Below are 21595 nucleotides of genomic sequence, written 5' to 3'. Positions count from 1 at the left end.
CCAAATATGTAAGAGTATAATATAAGATTCGAAAAAAGTTGTTTAAAAGGCTTTGGGCTTAATATTTATAAGCAATTTCAAAATATGACCATTTTATGGCCGTTGGGAATAAAATAATAATTTATTTTAAATTTTTGTGGCTGTTTTCTGCTCAAAATAAGCTCAACCTGAGAGTTTCGGTTGATTGACCCGAGGTCCGGTCGACCGGCCAAAAGGCAAAATTCCTTTTAGCACGGTTCGATCAATTGGGCATTTGATTCAATTTGTCGGATCTTCATTCCTTGAGTATCGGTCGATCGGGCTTAAGATCTAGTCGATTGGGCCCTTTATAAAAATGGATTTTAGCCTTGTTTTGAACTCCAAACTCCTTTCAAACCTTTTGTATAAGTTTAGCTTTTTAAGAGAAAGGTTTTCATGAAAGTTTGAGGTTCCTAGGATCAGTCTATGGTTGTTATTGAGCTCTACTTAGATCAAGCAAGACACGCACATACAATTGAACTACAGACATTACAACTGAAACATAATATGTTTTCACTCTTTGCTCCTCAATTTCCTTGTAATAAGCCAAGTGATATGTGCTTTAAGAACCTCATGACTTCCATATTGCAATGACCATTTGTGCCTTTTGAAATATAAATTTACTTATACACTAAATGCACAAATGAGATACAGATATTTGTCATTATTAAATGGGATAAGACTCAAAAGTCAACAGTAGGATTAAATCAAATGGATTGAACAGGTTGGAAGATAAAGACCTTCTCTCTACCATTTTTTTTTTTTATAAATGATATTATATATCAATATTGTATATGCCTAAGTTTCATGTATAATAATGATCATATGTCACAAAGAAACTTTATTTCTTTTTGTGACAGAATAAATTACTTCCATTCGTACCTTCCCACTGCTAAATTAATTGGGTATTGAACTAGGCATGTGTAGTTATTATCGAGTTATCGAGCACGTTCCCTCCTATTAGTGTATGGTGTGTTTGTCTAAATAACAATGACTTTCCCTAGATAGCTAGCTGGAAGGGAAGTTTAGTTACAATAATACCAATTTATCTACAATAATTAGAGGCTTATTCTTTTGTGATGTTATTTTTGGTGAATAAGATTTTGGTAATATATATGCTTGAAAGGTTAAAAGAAGAAACAAAAGTGATTTAGAAATGTATGTTTTTTGTTCCATTGGAGACTCATTGTTCCATTGATTTAGAAATGCTAGGATTATGCAACGGAAGGTATCATACATTTCCCTTCCTAACCAAATTCAATCCCCTCTCATAGATTGTTATTATGAAAATCAATCCCCAAAAATTAATTATTGAACGTACTCCCTAGGTACCTAGAAGGGATTTTAAGCAACTAATATGATTAAGTATAAGACATGTGGCATTTTTACGTTGTAATTAATTTGGTCTTGGCTTTGGGTGTATAATATTCTATAAAGAAACATACATAATTTGCATTTGCATATTATTTAATGTTTGCATGAGATTTGCAACTTTGGAAAAAAGAACTGAGGATTAATTTCAATTTGCACCCCTAACTTCTTAGGTCATTTTCAATATATAGTTTGCCTAATCATAGATCAATTGTCAAATCATCCTTACCAATCAACTCGCTCTCCGAGTTTGGAATCGTATTTAATATTTCTTAAGTTATACATGATAAATGTCAATGTTATTTTGCACTTGACTTTACCAACTGACCTAGAAATACAATGTTCTTTACACTTTTTATTGAATGCATGTGTCAAAATCAATTGCTTGCACACATTTAAAGGGGTTAAAATTCTAGCATACATGCTACTATATGGTTTGAATCATCATATCTCTTTTGTGGGGATATCACATATCATTCACAATTTAGGTTTCCAACTTTCACAATTCTATTTTAGCTTGTGTATTTTAATTTATTTATTTTATTCCATTTTATTTTATATAAAAAATAAAATAATGAGAAACAATAATAAATAAATGACGCAATTTTCAATTCAATGGAGGTGACTCTAAACCTATCGAGTTACTCAGAGTCACCAAAACCTATATATTTAACTTGGTTGCATACATGTCTAATGCAAACCCAATATTTTTGTTATTAACTAGAAAGGACATTGAAAGTGATCCACTTGTCAAACAATTAAAATTAATTTCATTATCATTAAAATTAATATCAACTTAGATGATAAGGATGATGTTGATAATGGTTGATTCTAAAATTAAGATTCATTCTTTGGGTTTATAATTTATGAACATTAAAAAATAATCGACTTTAATTATAATTCAAGGTGTATTAATGTGGCACACCAAGAAAGAGTGAATGTCATTCAAATTCCTAAATAAAGAGACATAAAATATAATGTGGATACTTAAAAATAATCCGTCTTTAAAATATATGGAATTTATTCATTGCCACACATATGCACATTTTCCTTTTATGTTCAAAATGAAATATTATCCTTATAATATATGCAACTGCAACATAACAGATTATCATCTCATTCTATTAAAACAAGGGCTCCATTATAAGGTTTCTTATATGAAAAATTATAAAATATTTATTATTTATATATTTTTTCATTTATGTTTATTGAAGGCCTTCACAATAGCGACTTTGAGTTGCCACAATATAAGTAGGTGGTAGCTGACCTACATCCCTTATCTTTCCCCCCTTTCCTAGATTGAACAAATTTCTATTCAACTTAGAAAAAAATAATAAAAATAAAAGATTGATTGATAGAACAAACTCAATTAGAAATCAGATAGGATAATTAAAAAAGATAATAAAAAAAAAAAAAGATTTTCTAAACCTAAAGATAAAGATTAATCCAAAAAAAAACTTATGATGCTAAAAGGTTAAAAATCACAAAAAAAGAAAAAGAAAAAGATTTGGCATATTAGAAAGAAGTACTCACTTAATTGTAAATCTATCTTCTATTTTATAATTGTTCCATTTTTATGGATTTTATTATTAACAAATAATAATATATTATTTATAGCATGATTTAATATAATAAATTATTAAAAATTATTCATGACACAATTTAATGTTATATGTGCATTAGATTATATATATATTATATATTTTGTAAATAGGATTAATATTACCAATTACGTGTCATGATAATAAATATGATAAATCATTAAAATAGACATGAAATTGTAATTGTAGAGACCCGAATCTAGAAAATAAAAATAAAAAATAAATAAAAAAAGAAAAATAAATAAAGGAGAAGAAAAATAAGAGAAAGGAAGAAAAGGGTTTGGTTAGGACCAAGCCATCGGGACGGTTAGTGGGACGCAAAAAAATCGTAGATGGATTTTCTGCAGGGCAAAACTACCGAGAGCGTTAAGTGCAAACCCACGACGGTTTTTGTAAGTATAGAAAAACCGTCAACGGTTCATGTGGGGGCATGAGAGACTATAAATAGTTTAAGTTCTTTTTGTTTTTTTTTTTAAGAAAACTTCATTTCCTCTCTCTCAGCTTGAACTTCTCGCTCTCTCTCTCTCTCTGTTCTCTCTATCTCTCTCTCCCCCATTCCTTACGTTATGTTCTCTCACTTTACGCTCACATGTAAAACTACTCTCGTTCTCGACAATCTTTCTCTCCTTTCTTGGGTTGCCGGATAGTTCGGCGGCGGTTTCCTAAAGCTAAGGTTTTCATCTCTTGTTATTTTAGGCATAATTTGAGGAAAAAAGTAAGGGGAATAGGTAGATAAATTTTTTATAATTTGAACCGATTAAATGCGAGTATAAGAAGCCTGTATATATAGTATGATTTTCCTAAATGGGTAGGCATTTGAAAATGATGGTTTTTTTTTATATTATATCATATGTGGGAAACAACCAATGTGACTAGGGTATATTATTATTAATCGTGATATAATAGTATGGTTGACCTCAAAACCGTGTGGAATGAGAATAACTCTTGATAATAAATGGTTGTGAATACTGTGGTGGAATTAATGATGTGTTTGGATGAATTGTGTGTGTGGTTATTCGTGTATATTCACAACATAATGTTGGCTCAGGCCTGAGGAGTTCGTTATATTGTCAGGAATAAATCACAATATAACTGTTAGGCAAGGAGTTTGTTGTATTGTCATGTATATAAATAGGGGTACACCGTTGGCAGACCCAGGAGTTGTTTTACTGATATTACTATGAATAGATCATCTGTGACAGTGTGACAGTGAATGTCAGTTGTGAAGAACTTGTGTAGGATCCTGTGTGGATGTTTAATGAAATGTGGATTGTGTGAATGTGTGTGGGTCACATATGTAATTTAAATTGCATGAATGTTTATGGTGAAAGTAAAACTCTCCACCCAAGCGGCTTACTGCGTTTTTTTTTGAAAAAAAAAGGTGAGTTTTCCCTGAAAGTATCAGTTATACTAAACCCAAATTAAAAAGGACAAAGTTACAAAAAAGGGGTATCAGAGCAAAGGGGCGGTTACAGTATGGGCATGTAATCTCCCAAATCCTCAAGAACTTCGCTATAAATATTGGTATGTATGTGTGAGTACAGTCTGCATGGGTATTGTTAGTGTATATGATTAACAAACACGTATATTTGTATACACTAAAACTCTCTGCCACACAATTTATAATTATTCCATCCTTACTAAAGAAGTTGTCTCACCCCGGTGAAATATTAACTTTCAAGTCCTTTCAGGTGATCAAGCTTAGCTAGCTCTAGGGGCAGGGTTTAGTTTTTTGGGTAAAGGATAGGGTTGTAAGATATGAAGTATTTAAAAAGTTATGTTTCAATTTTGGTTTTCTAATCTAAAGTGAATGGATACACTTTTGGGAGTATAGCATATACTCCTGGTATTTATTGAGGTAGTTTAATAATTTTCGTTGCATGAATTGATATTTATGGTATCTGAGATAGGTGAATGGTCATAACATCCTAGGCCCCACTTGACAGGCTCGGAGCATTACAAAGTGGAATCAAAGCTTTAGGTTGTTAGGTTTTGCAAACTTTAGGGTAGATTAAAACAAAAGTATAGGTTCAAATTAATACAAGGATAAGAACAGGTAGATTAGGAATAGTGGAAATTTTAACGTTTTGTTTGTAGCCTAGAGGGTAGATACCCCGTGATGGTCTCATGATTTTTGAATCGGTTGGTGAGTTTCAGTAAATATGGTAAATCCATTGACAGTGAGGTTTCCGAGCAGAGCGACGGGGAACGTGAAATAGAATTCGAAGGTTAGGATGTTGGATTTATTATGGGATAAGCCTCTAAAGAGATTTCTGGGATGGATCCTAGAAGTAAATACGTCGAACGCTAGAAGGGATAGATTTAGGGGCTTTCGTCGGGGATAGGGATTGAAACCTCTAATTGCTGAAGTATAGCTCGAAGGTTATGGGAAGTAGATTAGTGGAACTGAGGACAAAACTACCCACTCTGTTAACATGCATAAATTTAATAGGGAGGAATTTTAACACAGACTTTTTAGATTAACTTAGGGATAATTCTAAATTAATTAGGTACCGTTCGTAAGAACAGGCACTAGGGGGTGCTCGTACCTTCCCCTCGCATAACCAAACTCCCGACCCTAACTCTGGTAATGTAGACTCATTCTACCCCTAACGGGGTAGTAATTATGTGTTCTAACCACACTAAAGGTTAGTGGCGACTCAACATCCATATTTTTCATGAAAATTAAATTAATTTTTATTTTTGCCGCCCGGGGCACACGGCGCTAGGAACGTCTGACATCGGGTTAAGTTAGGGCATTCTGTTTAGCTCAGTTTATTTGAATCGGATCGGTAAACCTATAGGTTATGATCGTATGTATGTTTTGACTACTTATTTGGGGAAATCTATCGGGTAAAAATGTGCGATTTTTGGGCTACAGTTTTTGAGAAAATCGAGATTTCGGGTATCATCTCTACTTTGTTTGGAAAACTGTATGTTGTATTTAAACTGTATTATTAAGGTGACCATATCCATATTTGTACAAAACTGTATGCTTGAATTTGGAAAATGATATAATTTACGATACATCAAATAAGTGTGGAATGTATGGTTGTATGTAATTGTTCCAGGTATTTTGTAAAACAGCTAGTGGCAGCTGTTCAAAATGGCCTGGTTGACCGAACCTCGGTAAAATGAAAAATCGCCTTTGGAAAGGCACTTTCGGTCGACCGAGCCCTTAGTTCAAAATCCTCCTGGTCGACCGAACCATATGAGATCTGGTCAACCAAAACTGTTCTGGTCGACCGGACCTCTCGCGTTGCCCTGCATTTTTACCATGGTTAACTTATTTTTATCAGGGTTAAAATATTTAAAACATCATTAATTTTTGCTAATATTCCCGACTATATCCCTAACGGTCATATTTTGGGGGTTCTCTATTTATACCCCTTTATTTAGGAAGATTAAAGACTTGTTTTTAGCCTACTTGATTAAAAATTCTCTCTCAAGTTCAAGTATCCATACTACTCAAATCTAAGCCCCATTCACTCATACTTACCTGCTACTATTGTCTAAACCCTCTGTAAGTCGATTGAATGTTTGTTTGGAAAGGTTTTCTCTCCTTGTTCTATTTGATTGACACGATTTTCTTGAGAGCCAAATCTAAGGATTCTTAGGGGACTTTGTTGATAAGTCTATCCTAAGAAGACTTTAATAGATTTTATAAACTTGCACCTTCATTGCAATATCTTGAGAAGATTATATTTGTTTTTGGTTGCAAAATATTTTCAAAATACTTTCAAATATCTAGTATACTTTATCTTGATAAATATTTAAAGAGATATTTGTTTGTGTGAGAAAAATTTTTGTTGCTATATTCATTGATTTATATCTTTAGTTGAATACAAAAGATTAATCTCATTTTTGCAAACGAAATCGATATACTACTTAAGCTTCATATACATATATGTATTGAGAAAACTTGTCGATTGAAATATATAAAGTGTGGCTAATATCTTTGCTTGAGCATTTAGATTGAATATCTAGTGATACAAAAATCATATAGGTTTGCACTCTCACACACTAATTACATCGATAGTAAATCTGTTTGAGAGTAGACATCTTAAGACCACATTGAGCTTACTTATTATATCATTTGTGGTGTATGTAATTGCGCGTATTTGGGTACATATCTGCTTTACACGAAAGCACAATCACTGTACCATTTGATTGTAATACACATCTATTGTATTTCCAGGCATGGGCCTGAAAAGGGAGACTAGCCCTGGAATAGTCCCGGATTGGGTTAGACCCGGTTAGGAAAGCTAGGTGCACCATTCATTTAAGGCGTATAGGTTGAGATCAGCCCCACTAATTGACCTGGTTAAGGTTGAGGTCAATCCTGTGCTAATTGACTTGGTTGTAATCGGTGCCGCTCCACCCTTAAGTGAGCTATTAGTGACATCCTCGGGCTTGCGAGCTAGAGGCAGGGATGTAGGCACAGTTGGCCGAACTCCAATAACATATCGTGTGCCTTGTTTATATTTCTGCACTTTACATTTACTGCACATGTATGTTATGGTGTGAATGATGCGTTTGATTTAATTTCCTTACCATACTTATCTATGCATTTGGAAATTACTCAGACGACCCTAGGTTGTGTATATATATTGCCATTGGATAGATTAACCTAAGAGAAAAGTTTAGAATTCCAATTCACCCCCCCCACCTCTTGGGAATACACCAATTCTAACACCCCCCCCCCCCACATGACTGGGTTGTGTGGCCTAAAGCCGAACCTGACAATGGTTGGCCAACTATTGCCATGTCAAAGTAAATGTCTGTAAGTATGATGGGTCTACTAGACCCGATCCGTACACCAGGGGCGCCAACACTTCAATAAACCCTATCGACTATCCATCCTCATGTTGCCCCGTACGACAACAATAACACAATATCATAATGATCATGATCACATAGTTACGGTACCATGCTCATGCAAGCCTAAACCAAGCCAACCAGGTTCTGATAGAATATAACATATTTCAAATTGTGATACATTGCTATTCCATAATAATAATTGTTAAATCAATATCATCATATCACATTTCATACATAATGTGAAAATCATTAGCCCTCATGCCAGCATTTCATATTTTATCAATTACGACCTGTACGCCGTATCATATATCAAATAAGAAGCTCAACCTGTACACTGGCATATCATATAAAAAGTTCGGCTCATACGCCGGCATATTATGAAAAAGGCTCGACCCATATACCGGTATATTATGTGAGAACATCATCGGCCCGTACGCCGGTATATCATATAAAAACTCTCGGCCCGTACACCGGTATATCATATAAAAATTCTCAACCCGTATGCCGGTATATCATTGTAAAACTTGTATCATTTAACATTATCTCAGAAAACAATAATTCATAGTAAATACTACTCATGCCACACAAAATGAATATTACACATATTTAAACATATCGTCATTTACAGTAGTAGTTCCCAAACATAATGTTATTATATATATTTATTTTCCTAAAATTAAATGTTGTAAAATTATACCTATATTTTCATAAAACAACTAGCTTAGTTTATCCTCTAACCTGACTTTTGAAAAGCCTCTAAAGTATATCAGTCCTGCACCCGCAAGGTTCTCCGTTGAACACTCTGGAAACAACATCTCTCATAACAGAAATTCAGTATTTCTTTGCGTACTACATTTTCTACAACTTAAGAAAATTAAAATACCGAATAGAAAGCTTTACCCCGAATCTAGGATGGAATTCAAGCTAACCCCACCAACGATCCACTACAGCAGATTTGAAGAGAACTCTTCCAGGAGTGTCATGGTGGCCTCAGATCATCGAACCGGTGAGAATCCGACCCAAAAACTTAGAAAGAAGGAGTGGAAACCGAAGAGGAGAGAGAGAGAGGGGGGGAGTTTTTGCGCGAAAAATCAGCTAAAAATCGCTTTTAGGGCTATTTATAAACTAGCCTTCGTCAATGAGTCATGTTACCTCATCGACAAGGTCACAAAGGAAGTTCATCAACGAACGCTTGCTTCTCATCAACAAAATTCAAAGATAGGAAAATAGCCTCTCGATAACTTCTCATCAACGAGACACATCCCCATCGACGAGCTCCTCATGTGTACTCGTCGACGTACTCCCCGTGTTAGTCAACGGGAGTTCGTCGACGAGGCCCTGATTAAATATTAAAATTAAAATTTCCTTTTCCCCCTTCTTCCATTATTTAAATACCATAATTCCCTAGGTCACTACAGGTAGAATTGTAGCTTATGTTTATACGTACGATATGACTCCTAATTTAGAAAATTTTACCAGGTAAAAGTGTTGGTTTTTTTTAGTTTTACGATTTTAGTAAAAACTAAGGTCATATGATCTCCAAACTTCTTAAAAACTTTTGTACTTGCTTTAAATGTATAGTAGGAGATGCTTGAATACTCATTTTCTGTTTAAATGATAATTTGGGTCATATACTATGTATAGCATGTTTTGACCAAACAAGTGTGGCATATGAAATGAAATGGAATATAATGAACTGTTATACACGTATATGAATTATAGGAACTAAAGTTCCATTCTACTATCTAAAAATGCAGAAAACAGATGTCGATTAAATATCGAGTTTTATATGTGAAAAGGGTTAAACTAAGAATGCATGTGCCGGTATACCATAGTCTGAATGATATTGTGAAAATACTAGAATTGCACAGATGCTTTGTGAAATGGAAACAGGTCATTATGTTTTAATGTAAATTATATATATGATATTGGAACCGTAGCTTGTTACTAAGGGAGTTGAAAGACACTCCACAAAAGGAGTTGAAAGACACTATGTTATCTGATTGCTTTAAAAAACTTGAGCATAGCACCGTTGCTATTCTGAGGTACAGTGTAACCACACATGAATAAGTGTGGGTATCGAGATAGTCGTCTAGCAGGTGTGTTGCCACTAGTGGTTGAATGGACCAAGTGAGGCAGTAAGAATATATATATATATATATATATATATATATATATATGTGTGTGTGTGTGTGTGTGTGTGTGTGCGCGCGCGCGCGCGCGATGCCTGACAGTGCCTACACGAACAGGGCTCTATCAGTGCACCACCCGTGCCATGGGGTAAAATAGACATAGTTATGAAATTTCAAGGTTGGACGTTGTTCTAAATATGCATATACATGATTTAAAAACTAAAATGGGTAAAGTCACAAGTTTGAGTACCGAGAGGAGGGATTGTATTGTGTATGGGCCTGTACCCTACCCTAACCCCGGGAACTCTCGCTTGTAATGATGCTAAAGTTATATATGGTAGTATTATCTATATATCTCCTATATTACAACATTGAGAATATGATAGATATGCAATTGCTTTTTATTGGTTAAATACATGTTGTCACACACTGATGTAATATCTTTCACCTTACTGAGAAGTGTCTCACCCCAATCTTACAACCTTTGTTTCAGGCCCTACAAGAAATCGGTCTTAGTCTTCTAGAGAGACTTTGGAGCGTAGAGTCTTGTTAGTTGGCGTAAGTTTTGAATGAGTACTAGGCTTTTCCAAGTCGTCTTTTTGGGAATGTAATATAGTTTATGTGTAAGTACGATCATGTATGTAAGAACAGTTAGATACTCTGGTATGTCTAATAGATTCCATATGAATGTTTATGTTTTTCGCATTATAAGAGATTTAGATTAGTATAATACACCTGTATGTCCCTGTTTAGGGCAGGTTGTTTATGTATGTTATCAGCTTTGCAGGTTATGTATTTGTAGTAGCACTCCGGGGCCATATAAAGGGTCAGGGGTTACAGTTGGTATAAGAGCCATAGTCAACCAGAAGTGTGATATGATTCACATTGCTTGGTTATGGATATGCTCAGAGCTTAGGTTACTAGGTTCTGTAGAATAGACATTACCAGAGTTTAATATGTGAATATGATTTTCAAATTTAGCATTGTATAACTGGAGATAGGAAATCCATTGATAGACTTCTGTATTTTTCTGGATCATTTGAAAGGTTCAGAAAGTCACGACAATCTATTGGCAGTTTTTGTTTCCAAGTGGAAGGGCGGAACTTGAGTAGAATGAGAATGTTGAGTTATTAGAGTACGTCGGTACTAGGAATGTTAAATTGGGAGAAATGAATTTATAGTATTGTGGTATTAGCAGATAGATATAAGTTATTAAACTGCTAATCGATTTTTCACAATTTAAGGATATTACTGCAACATGGGACGTAATAGTAGCGAGGGAACTGGCCATGAGGTGGGCAGCGACTCCACTAGTGTACTACGGGATTTCGCGCAGTAGCTTAGGGCTAAGGTAGTGCGAACTACCAAGAGGCAGGACCGTCCCACAACTGAGTTGGGATGCTCCATCGACCAGTTCACACGGCTGAAGCCTCTTGTTTTTGTGGGGAGTATTACAGACCTAATTCGAGCAAAGAATTGGATCGAGGAGATTGAGAAGATTCTAGATGTCCTGAACTGTACTGATAAAGGATTGCCGCATACAGAAGAACAACGGAGCTCCACAACAACCATATGGAGGAGGCGCTCAGGCACAACGGGGTGGTTAACCGGGGGGTTCAACCCAGACTAAGGTGTACTCCCTAACTCCTGGCGACGTAGAGAATACAGAAGATGTTGTCATAGGTACCATTTACACGCTTTTCAATAAAGCTGTTGTATTGTTTGATTCAGGGGCAACGTATTCTTTTATCTCCCAGGGATTCATTAAACTATCTGTATTAGAGGTTCAACAGTTAGATTATAAACTAGCGGTGGCTACTCCGTCAGGTTTGGTAGTTGTCTATGTAACGTCCTGCTTAACTTATCACATAATAAACATAAATAATAATAATATCAACCCAAACCCATGGGTAGCAGGGATAGCCTGACACAAATAGTGGAAACTTAAGCAGCAATAAATATAAATTGCATCCATTAAACCATTAATTACATAATACCAGAGTCTACTACATTCCCAAAATATAGTATTTGGATACAATCTCCAAAACATCAAAATAGACCTAAGATCTTACAACAAAAAAATATCCTGATCCTAGATCTCATAGAGGATACGGAAACTTGAAGAAGGTAAGTTTCGGTGGTTTGAGTGATAGTATGAGCAGTACGAAATTTTTGGTTTGAGAGAGATTTTTCACTTTGTTTTGTTAATCATATCTCTAATTTTCCCAAATGAAGGGGTATTTATAGACACCCCAAGAATTATAATCATTGGGGACAAGCCTAGTATTATTAAAATAGATTAATAATGTTTTAATTATTTTAACCCTATTAAAAATAAGTTAACCACGGTAAAAATTCATGACAATCCTGGAGGACCGGTCGACCAAAAGACTTTCAGTTGATCGAAGTTCATATGACTTGGTCGACTTGGCCAATTTTGAACTTCAGGGTCGGTCGACTAGGAAGGGTGATTTTTCCAAAATTGCACAGTTCGGTCGACCAAGGTGAAAATGAACTACCTGGTCGGTCGACCAGACCGTTGGGTTCCCACACGTGGGAACTCAGTCGACTAAGTTAGTGTAGTTCAAAAAGGTCTCAGTCGACCAGGAAATCAAACTGTTGACTTCAAGGGGTTTCGGTCGACCAGGGTCAAATGTACTGTCATGGCACGGTCGACCGAACTGTGGTCAACCAGTTGACCCAAATCAGATTCGGTCAACCAAGGACAGAATGAACTTGATGTGCTGGTAGACCGAAAGTGCACAAAGTGTGCATTTCAGTCATATTTTAATTCACAAATACCCTATTCAAGTGCCTAAACCATATAAATGCAAGGGTGAGTATGCTAGGGTCTCTTTAAGTCCAATTTTAGTTACGTTTAAGATCTAAGCTTACCTATTAGACCATGCACGTGGGGTGTGTGGTCATTTCAAGTAAAACACCCTAATTTACTATTACAAACCAATTTCGCAAATGAAATATATTGCAACATAAAAATTGGGTCTCCAATAGAAATTTGGTCTTCAAGCTTCACTTTCTCTATGTGCTTTTTGATCTGTTAATTTACGTTCCTACACAAAGCCTTAAGCACCCATTAGATACAATGAGTATTTGTCATAATCAAAACCGAACGTGACCTATAAGGTTAATATGAAGTAATTCGAAGCCTAAAATATGTCAATGTGCAATTAATATGGAAACATGTGATAGTAATACAGAAACATATCTATCCTAAAATTAATACACAAGCTATATGGAAGCAATTAATCCCTAAAATTGATACGTAATAACAATATAGAGACAAATTAAGTAAAACACTACTCAAAACCCTAATAACATGAAATAGTCAAAACCCTATATAAAACCAAAACCAAAACCCTAAATGATAATATCATGAAAATAATGTAAATAATCAAGAACCCTGGACATGCATAAATATTACAATCCTAAATAACAAACAATAATAAACAAAATCCCTAAATATCATATAAACAATAAACATGATAAATATCCTAAATTCATAAAAAAAAAAAAAACTAAATAATATCTACACAATAACACAAACACCCTAAATAATATGTAACAATAAAAATAAGTATATTACAATGATTAAAAAAAATACAACGATAATATAAGCACTTTAAACAAATATACAAACAATAAATATGAATAAATAATAAAGATAAAATATTAAATAATAATCCAAAACCTACAACAATAATATTAATATTTTTATATATATAATAAAAGCTTGAATATTAATGAATACCATAGTAAAATAATAATAATAATAATAATACATTAATATACACTATGTAATGAAAACTTAAACAATAAATATTAAAACAAATCATAGCAAGAAAAGAAGAAAAAAAATCAATAAATAAATAAATACACGTGCATGTGTGGGTTCTTTGTGTGTTTGAGTGCGTGTTTCAGTGTGTGTAGGAGTGTGTTGCTCTGTGTGTTTGTGTTGTGCATACAGGCAAGGGAGCTCACCAGAACTCACGTGGGTGTGTGTGGTTGTGGGCGTGACGAAGGGAGGCTGGGAGTCGTCTAGTCTGACGACGGTGGTTGTTGGGGGGCTGCTCTACGGCTGTTCAAGGAGGAAGAGGGGATGCCGTGAGGTTGCAGGGGAGTGACGCCGGAGCTGGGTGGTGCCGCGGGCGATGACGACAGTGAGAGTGAGGGGGTCATGGCGACGTGGTGCTACTACTCCTGGCCGGGTTTGCTGTAGTGGGGAGTACCGAGCGTTGGTGTGGGCTGCTGCCAATTGTGGCCGGGGCTGTTGCAGAGGATGGGGATGGAAGCTGCTGGTTATGGCAGCGACTATGGAGGCTAGGCGAGGAAGATGGTCGGGGCTCGCGGCTGTGTATGGGGACTGGTATGGTGAGGATGAAGGGAGAGAGTTGAAGGCTGGAGAGGTTGCCGGAGGGAACTGAGAGATGGGAGAGCTGAGGGAGGAGAGAAAAAGCCGAGAGCTATGCGTGGAGGCCCGAGAGAGGAAGGGAAAGCAAGAGAGATTGAGAGAGTTAGGTTTTTTTTTGTTTGCTTTGCTCCGTCCCCTTCGTTGCTTGCTTTTACTTCTTATTTATAAGCCCCTAAAACCCTAAGCTTCTTCTTTTCTTTTCTTATTCTTTTTTTCTTTTTTGTACTTTTATAATAATAATAATAATAATAATAATAATAATAGTAATGTAGTAATGATAAGATTTGAAAATAATAATAATACTAATAATAATAAATAGAAATAGCAAAAATAATTATAATAAAGTAATAATAAAATAGAAATAATAAGAATGATAAAAATAATAGTAAAGTAACAATAATAATAATAATAATAATAATAATAATAATAATAATAATATAGTATCCCCTTTGTTATATTTCGCTCAAGCAAAAATAGGGTGTCTAGTAAATGAAGCAGGTCATTACAAAAATTTTGTTGTAAAGTTTGTACTGAGACGGTGGGGAGGCATGCTCAATATGGAAATTATATTGTAAAGTCTGTACCGGGACGATAGGGAGGGATGTTCAGTATGGAAATTCAGTTGTAAAGTCTGTACCGAGATGGTGAGGAGGGATGCTTAGTATGGAAATTCTGTTGTGAAGTCTGTACAGAGACGGTGGGGAGGGATGCTCAATATGGAAACTCTGATGTGAAGTTCGTACCGAGACGATGGGGAGGGATGCTCAGTATGTAACTGTGGAAATTTTGATGAGATGTATTGAGACGATGGGGATGGATGCTCTATAAATCATGTGTTGAGAAGAAAATATGCATATTTCAAATACTACAAGAAAACTAATTTTTAGTGACGGAAGTATTAGTGACGAATTGAATTTCGTGACTAATAGTGCACTATTAGTGACAATTCTAAAATAACTGTCACTAATAGTTAAAGTATTAGTGACGGTTTTGACATTCGTCACTAATAGTGTACTTTTAGTAACAAAATTCAATTCTTTACTAATACTTTTGCCACTAAAAACCAGTTTCCCTGTATAAACCATCGCAGGAAACCACTTTTCGTGCGTAAACTATCCCAAGAAAATATTAGTGATGATTCATGGGGTATTAGTGATGATTTCAATGTGTCACTAAAAGTCTCTTATTAGTGGGTTAATAAACTGTCACTAATAGTATTGTACAGTAGAAATAGCTAGTATTTAGTGATAATTTATAAATCATCACTAATAATTTTATTTATTTAAAAAATATAAAGACAATTTATTTAACTATATTTGTGATGGTTCCAAAAATTATTCGCTATTAGTTTATTATTAGTGATGGTTCAAAGGATTTATCACTAATAATGTTTTTATTTGAAAAAATATTAAAACAATATTTGTTAAGAATATTAATGACGGTTTGACAAATTCGTCACTAATAATAGGGTATTAGTGACAGTGTGAGGGTTTATTATTTTTGGGTTCTTAAGACATGCTCATATTTTTTGTGATCACACTTTGCTTTCTAATCTGTATGTTTTTGTTTTTTGTTTTTTGTTTCTTTTGTTTGTTATATATATTTGTTTTTTGTTTTGTTTTTGTTTTTGTTTTTGTTTTTCGTTTCTTCTTTTTTGTGTTGAGAGGCGATGTTATCCTCCTATATTCTTTTTTTTTTCTTAGTAAAAATGTTTTTCTATTAGAAAATAGTTTATTCTAGTTGAACTATACCAAGCGCAAAGAGCTCATTTGAAATTATCTCAGGTCCCACTGAAGCAATTGCCATTTCATGGCTTGTAGAAAGGTTGGAGAGGAAAAAAAAAAATTGGAAGGGATGAGTCCCACTTTCTTCTGGATAAGTTTCTGCATGGTATATAATTTTGCACAACAAATGTAATTTCTGTATTTTAATTGTCTTGGTAATTATGATTTAAAATAAAGAAGTGAAATATTGTGACGGTTTTTAATAATTGTCTATTTTTTAAGTATTAGTAAAGGTTTCAAAACCGTCACTAATAGTAGAGTATTAGTGACGAATATCAAAAGTGTCACCAAAGCCTAAGTATTAGTGATGATTTTAAATTCATCACTAATACTCTACTATTAGTGAAGGTTTTAAAATACGTCACTAATATTCTACTATTAATAATGGTTTTGAAATTCGTTACTACTACTCTACTATTAGTGACGATTTTGAACCGAGCTAATGTAGAATTTATAGTCATAGTGTTAGGGTTTTAGTGACGGTTATAATCCATCACTAATACTCTATTATTAGTGACGGTTTTAAAATTCGTCACTAATAATTATTAGTAATCGCAATTTTGGCGACTAAGTCAAAATCATCACTAATACTTATAAAATCGTTACTAATACTATTAGTGACGATTTTGTGATTATTAGTGACAATTTGATCGTTCTCTAATAACCTTATTTTTTGTAGCGAAATATATAAGTGTGAATACAATTTTACATGATTTCTCAAATAAAGTTAATTAATTAATGGATATATTCTTACTATATTAAAAGTCATGCTGTCACACACTGATAATAATTTATTCTGTCTTACTGAGAAGTGTCTCTCCCGAATATTATTTAACATTTTAGGAAATCTAGGGAGTCGAGCTTAGCGAGTTTCGGGAGGGGAGCTTAGTTATTATAGTTTAGAGTAAGTACTAGTGAGACACTAATATGTATATAGATATGGTTTTACCCATTTGTGATGTAATATGAATGCTTGGAGGTACAAGTGTAATTATGGTGGTATTAGAACTCTGGTATATAGTACATAATTGGGGTTTAAAGTATATGTTTCCGTTGTTTTGTCTTAAATAAGTTATGGACGGGTGTACCCGGTACCCCACAATGGGTTCGGGTGGTTATAGTTATTGTATAAGGGATATATGTATGGAGAATAGCACTCCGAGCCCCCACCAAGTTCGGGGCGCTACTCAAAAAGTGGTATCAGAGCTGATGGTTTGTAACTTGGGGCGAACGTGCGTGTAATTAGTCATGGTGTGAAGTTAATTCTTTTGACGTACTAACAGTTAGAGGATCAAGTGTGTGTCCGAAGCCAATAAGGATCATCTAGGTGAAGATGGATCCGAATGGGGTCAAGATGTGGGAGGTAGGATTGGTTCGGGAGCATGTGGAATACAATCCGAGGCACGACCTCACGTGCGAGAAGCGGCGTTGTGGCAGTCAGTAGAAGTCTCACTCTCTACTATGGTACAATTTGATTCTCGAAGCATTATTGAAAGGATGGTTGATATCCTCATCCTACTATTGCACCGGTTCTGTAATTTGTAAACATCTTTTTAAATCTTGTACAAGTTGAAGAGTTCTCTGTTACTAAAGCAATATATTATTTTATCTATGTAATCTAGAGTTTATGTCTGATAGAGGGTCGTTTAGCAACGCCTAACACAAGGTTGATGTCATTTTATATGAAATGTTTAAAAAAAATTAAAATCAATAAATTATATTTTTAAATAGGTGACTCCTTCACCAATAAATAAATAATATTGGTGAGATAATATTAATTACGATTTATTTTATAAAAAATAAAAATTTATTTATTTAACCTGTTTATGATTTATCACTATTTAATTGAATTAATCTATAAAAAAAAATTGTGGTGTTAAAAAAGAGCCGCCCGTGCATGTGCGGCTCTTGTTTTTTTATAAATATGAGAGAGAGAGAGAGAGAGAGAGAGAGAGAGAGAGAGAGAGAGAGAATGGTAACAGGTGAAGAAGCAGAAGCAGAGGCAGAGAAAGATGCAAGGTTGGGAGGTGAAGCCCACATTTGGGAACTGATGTTTGCGTTTGCAGGCTCCATGGCTCTGAAATTCGCTGTGGAGCTCCGCATCGCCGACATCATACATTCCCACGGCCGTCCGATCACCTTGCGCCAAATCGCCTCCGCCATCGACCCTCCCGCCGCCGACATCGCCCCCCTCTACCGCATCATGACACTCCTCGTCCGCAAGTCCATCTTCACTGCCACTCCTTCGCCGTCAGACGGCGGCGCATCCTCTGAGACCCTCTACGGCCTCACCCCTTCCTCCCGGTGGCTCCTCCGCGACACCGAGGTGACCCTGGCGCCGATGGTGCTGCTGGAGACTCATCCCCTGCTGCTGTCCCCCTGGCATCAGCTCTCCAACTGCGTCACCGATGGCGGGATCGCGTTCAAGAAGGCTCACGGCCGCGAGATTTGGGACTTCGCCGGCGCAAATCCGGAGTTTAATGCCATGTTCAACGGTGCGATGGCGTCTACAGCTAGGATCACGCTGCATGCTATCCTGGCGGTGTACAAGGACGCGCTTGCTGACGTGGGATCCCTCGTGGACGTGGGAGGTGGGACAGGGTCAGCCATTGCGGAGGTGGTGAAAGCGTGTCCACACATCAAGGGTATCAACTTTGACTTGCCACATGTCATCGCCACGGCGCCCTCATTCCCCGGAGTGTCCCATGTCGGCGGCGACATGTTCGAATGCATACCTAATGCTGATGCGGTCTTCATGAAGGTAAAGGAAGCGTACCCATCTTGATTTTTTCTTTACTTTGGCAAATCTTATGTTTGATGATCAAATTTGTGAAATAATCAAATCAAACTTTGGGAGCAAACTTTTTAGTCATAACTCTCTTGGTTTTGGCCTCCAAGAGGTTTTCTCTAAATCCATTAACCGGAGTAAAGGAGATCTACTAGCACAAAGTCTCATTGAAATCTTGGCAATTGATTAGAGTTACTTTTCACATTAGAAAAAAACTCTTCTTTTTCCCGCTCATTGCATTTTGCATTCTCAGTGTAGGAGAATGGTTGGGTTAGGATCATGATGCTTTCTCCAACTGCTTCTTTTGATTCCACATGTGCCTGCCAACTCTACTTTTCTTTCCTTCCCAATGGCCTTTTAACAATCAAACGTTGAATATCGTTGATTCTCTCTTCTTTCTCCATCACTATTTCTTCTAAAGTAAAGTAGATCCATAAACCATCTTCTGACCTAGGCAAGGTCGTCATCATTTTTGTTGTTGTTGCTGTACTTTTGGTGAAGATAGTAATTTGAGAAAAAAATTGACCCGTGTGAGAGTAAATGACTCTGATACTAAGGCTCCATTTGGACTCGGAAAGCATTATGGGTCCGTTTTGATCAAGGATTTTACGTGAAAAAAGGAAAATAAAAAAAGAGGAAATTCAATTTCCCTTTTATTTTCCTTTTCAATCACATACTATCAAAAATAAAAATTTATTTTATTATGACAAAATTAGAAAGAATTAAATATTAATAATGTGTAAAATCAAATATTTGTTTATAAATTTGGTATATTTTTTTACTTTCTTTCACATTTTTCTTGATAATCAAACATTTTTAGGATTCCTTTATATTTTCTTTTCATTAATATTTCCAAATGAGACCAAAGGAAAGAAAAATATTAAGGAATTCACATTTTCATATTTGGTTACCAAGGAAAATGAAAAAGAAAATAAAAAAAAAATACACCAAATCTATGAACAATATTTTGATTTTTTACGTCATTAAAATTTGACTTTTTCATATTTTTAATCATATCAAAATGAATTTTTATTTTTAATAATTTTTAATATAGAAGGAAAATACAATGGCAAATGAGTCTTTTTCCTTTCCTCTAGCAAAATCCTAGATTCAAACACTCTAAGCAAAAAAAAAAAAATTCCTTTCATTGACTCTAATAGAAAGACAATCATTTTTTTAAAAATCATTTTCAACATATTGCAACCTAATTTTTTATCACCCATCAATCATCATTAAATTTTTTCTTGACACGAACTTCAAATTTATCAATATACTTGTTTTAAAAGAATTTCCTTATTTAAGACATTTTCTTAATTTTTAATTCATTCAAATAACAATTTTTATTTTGAATTTAGAAAATTTTATCATATGATGCCAAATTTCTCATTTTAATAGTTTAAAATTCTAAAATAAATATTTTAAGAAATAAAATCACAAAAAAATCCATAAATAAAAGAAGAATTATCCTAAAATATTTTGAATTTTTAAAAGTAATATTATTATAAATTTTTTTTAATATGCATGTACGAATATCCAATTGACCTGTCATGACTCGTATAGTAATTTATCAAATTGTAGTGGATAATGCATGATTGGGGGGATGAAGATTGTATTAAAGTCTTGAAAAATTGTCGGAAAGCAATACCGGAGAAAAATGGTAAAGTGATGATCATTGATGTTGTTTTACAACCGGATGGTAAAGGCTTGTTTGATGAGACGAGGTTAGTGTTTGATTTACTTATGCTTGCACACTCCTCCGGAGGAAAGGAAAGAACAGAGTTGGAATGGAAGAATGTGCTACGTGAAGGAGGATTTCCATGCTACAAAATCATTAAGATTCCAGCATTACTATCTATTATCGAGGCATATCCAGAATAAGTCATAAATATTAAGGTTGTTATGATAATATCTTTACCTTTTTTTGCATTTAGACCAAATTGTTATTGTGAGGTATGTAATATTATGGAATTTGAAGAATAATTAGTCCTCTAAGCCTTGATGGTAATAAGGACTCATTTGCTTTCAACATCATTATCATAAAAACCCTCATAAAACTTGCTAGTTAAGTGGAGAATAATTATATATTTATGCAATAAAAATAAATTTATTTCTAAATTATGATTAATATTTTTTTAAAATATATTTACTGTCTTAATATGAAAAGATCTCATCTTCGCATTGGAACAATTACATCAATTGAATAAATTTTAAAAAGGAAAAAAATATCAATTCGAAAAGTAGGTGTTGATTATATGTTGCTAATTAAACAATTAAGTAAAATATCAATTCGAAAATATCAATTGAATAATTATATATGTTACTATAAGTGAGTCCATGCTCTATTAAGTAAAATTTATTTTGATATTTATACTTTTAGTTAGCACAATTAAGTTGTTGTACTTATTGATTTCATGCAATTATATTAGTGAATCTCACTGAAACATACATAACATGCTTAGCTAGTACTATACTTTTTATTACTATAGTTGGTGTTGGTGTATTTTAATATTAATGTATTATTTTATTGTTGTCTTGGAAAAGAAGCATGTGCCTTGTATTGGGTGATGCATCCACATTTAATCATTCATTCATGTATTTGATAAATGCATAATTAATTATATAAATTTATCTTGGATCTAAGAATGTATTTA

General features: G+C 34.5%; 1 protein-coding gene across 1 annotated transcript; it reads left to right on the top strand.

Annotated features, from left to right (window-relative positions):
• The first annotated feature begins 17999 nt into the window (after positions 1-17999).
• On the top strand, positions 18000-20970 carry LOC131147665 (desmethylxanthohumol 6'-O-methyltransferase-like). Its single transcript, XM_058097180.1, has 2 exons — positions 18000-18917; positions 20523-20970. Exons 1-2 carry the CDS (start codon positions 18054-18056, stop codon positions 20820-20822), a joined length of 1164 nt encoding a protein of 387 aa, XP_057953163.1. The 5' UTR covers positions 18000-18053; the 3' UTR covers positions 20823-20970.
• The last annotated feature ends 625 nt before the right edge of the window (positions 20971-21595 follow it).

Source organism: Malania oleifera, chromosome 2 (genome assembly GCF_029873635.1).
Source record: "Malania oleifera isolate guangnan ecotype guangnan chromosome 2, ASM2987363v1, whole genome shotgun sequence".
Taxonomy (NCBI): domain Eukaryota; kingdom Viridiplantae; phylum Streptophyta; class Magnoliopsida; order Santalales; family Ximeniaceae; genus Malania; species Malania oleifera.
The sequence above is the reverse complement of the archived record's forward strand: the minus strand, read 5'-3'. Positions and strand labels throughout refer to the sequence as shown.

Coding starts and splice junctions, on each gene's coding strand:
- LOC131147665 (XM_058097180.1), top strand. CDS start 18,054: ATGTGCGGCTCTTGTTTTTTTATAAATATGAGAGAGAGAGAGAGAGAG. Junction 18,918..20,522: donor CTGATGCGGTCTTCATGAAG/GTAAAGGAAGCG, acceptor ATCAAATTGTAG/TGGATAATGCATGATTGGGG.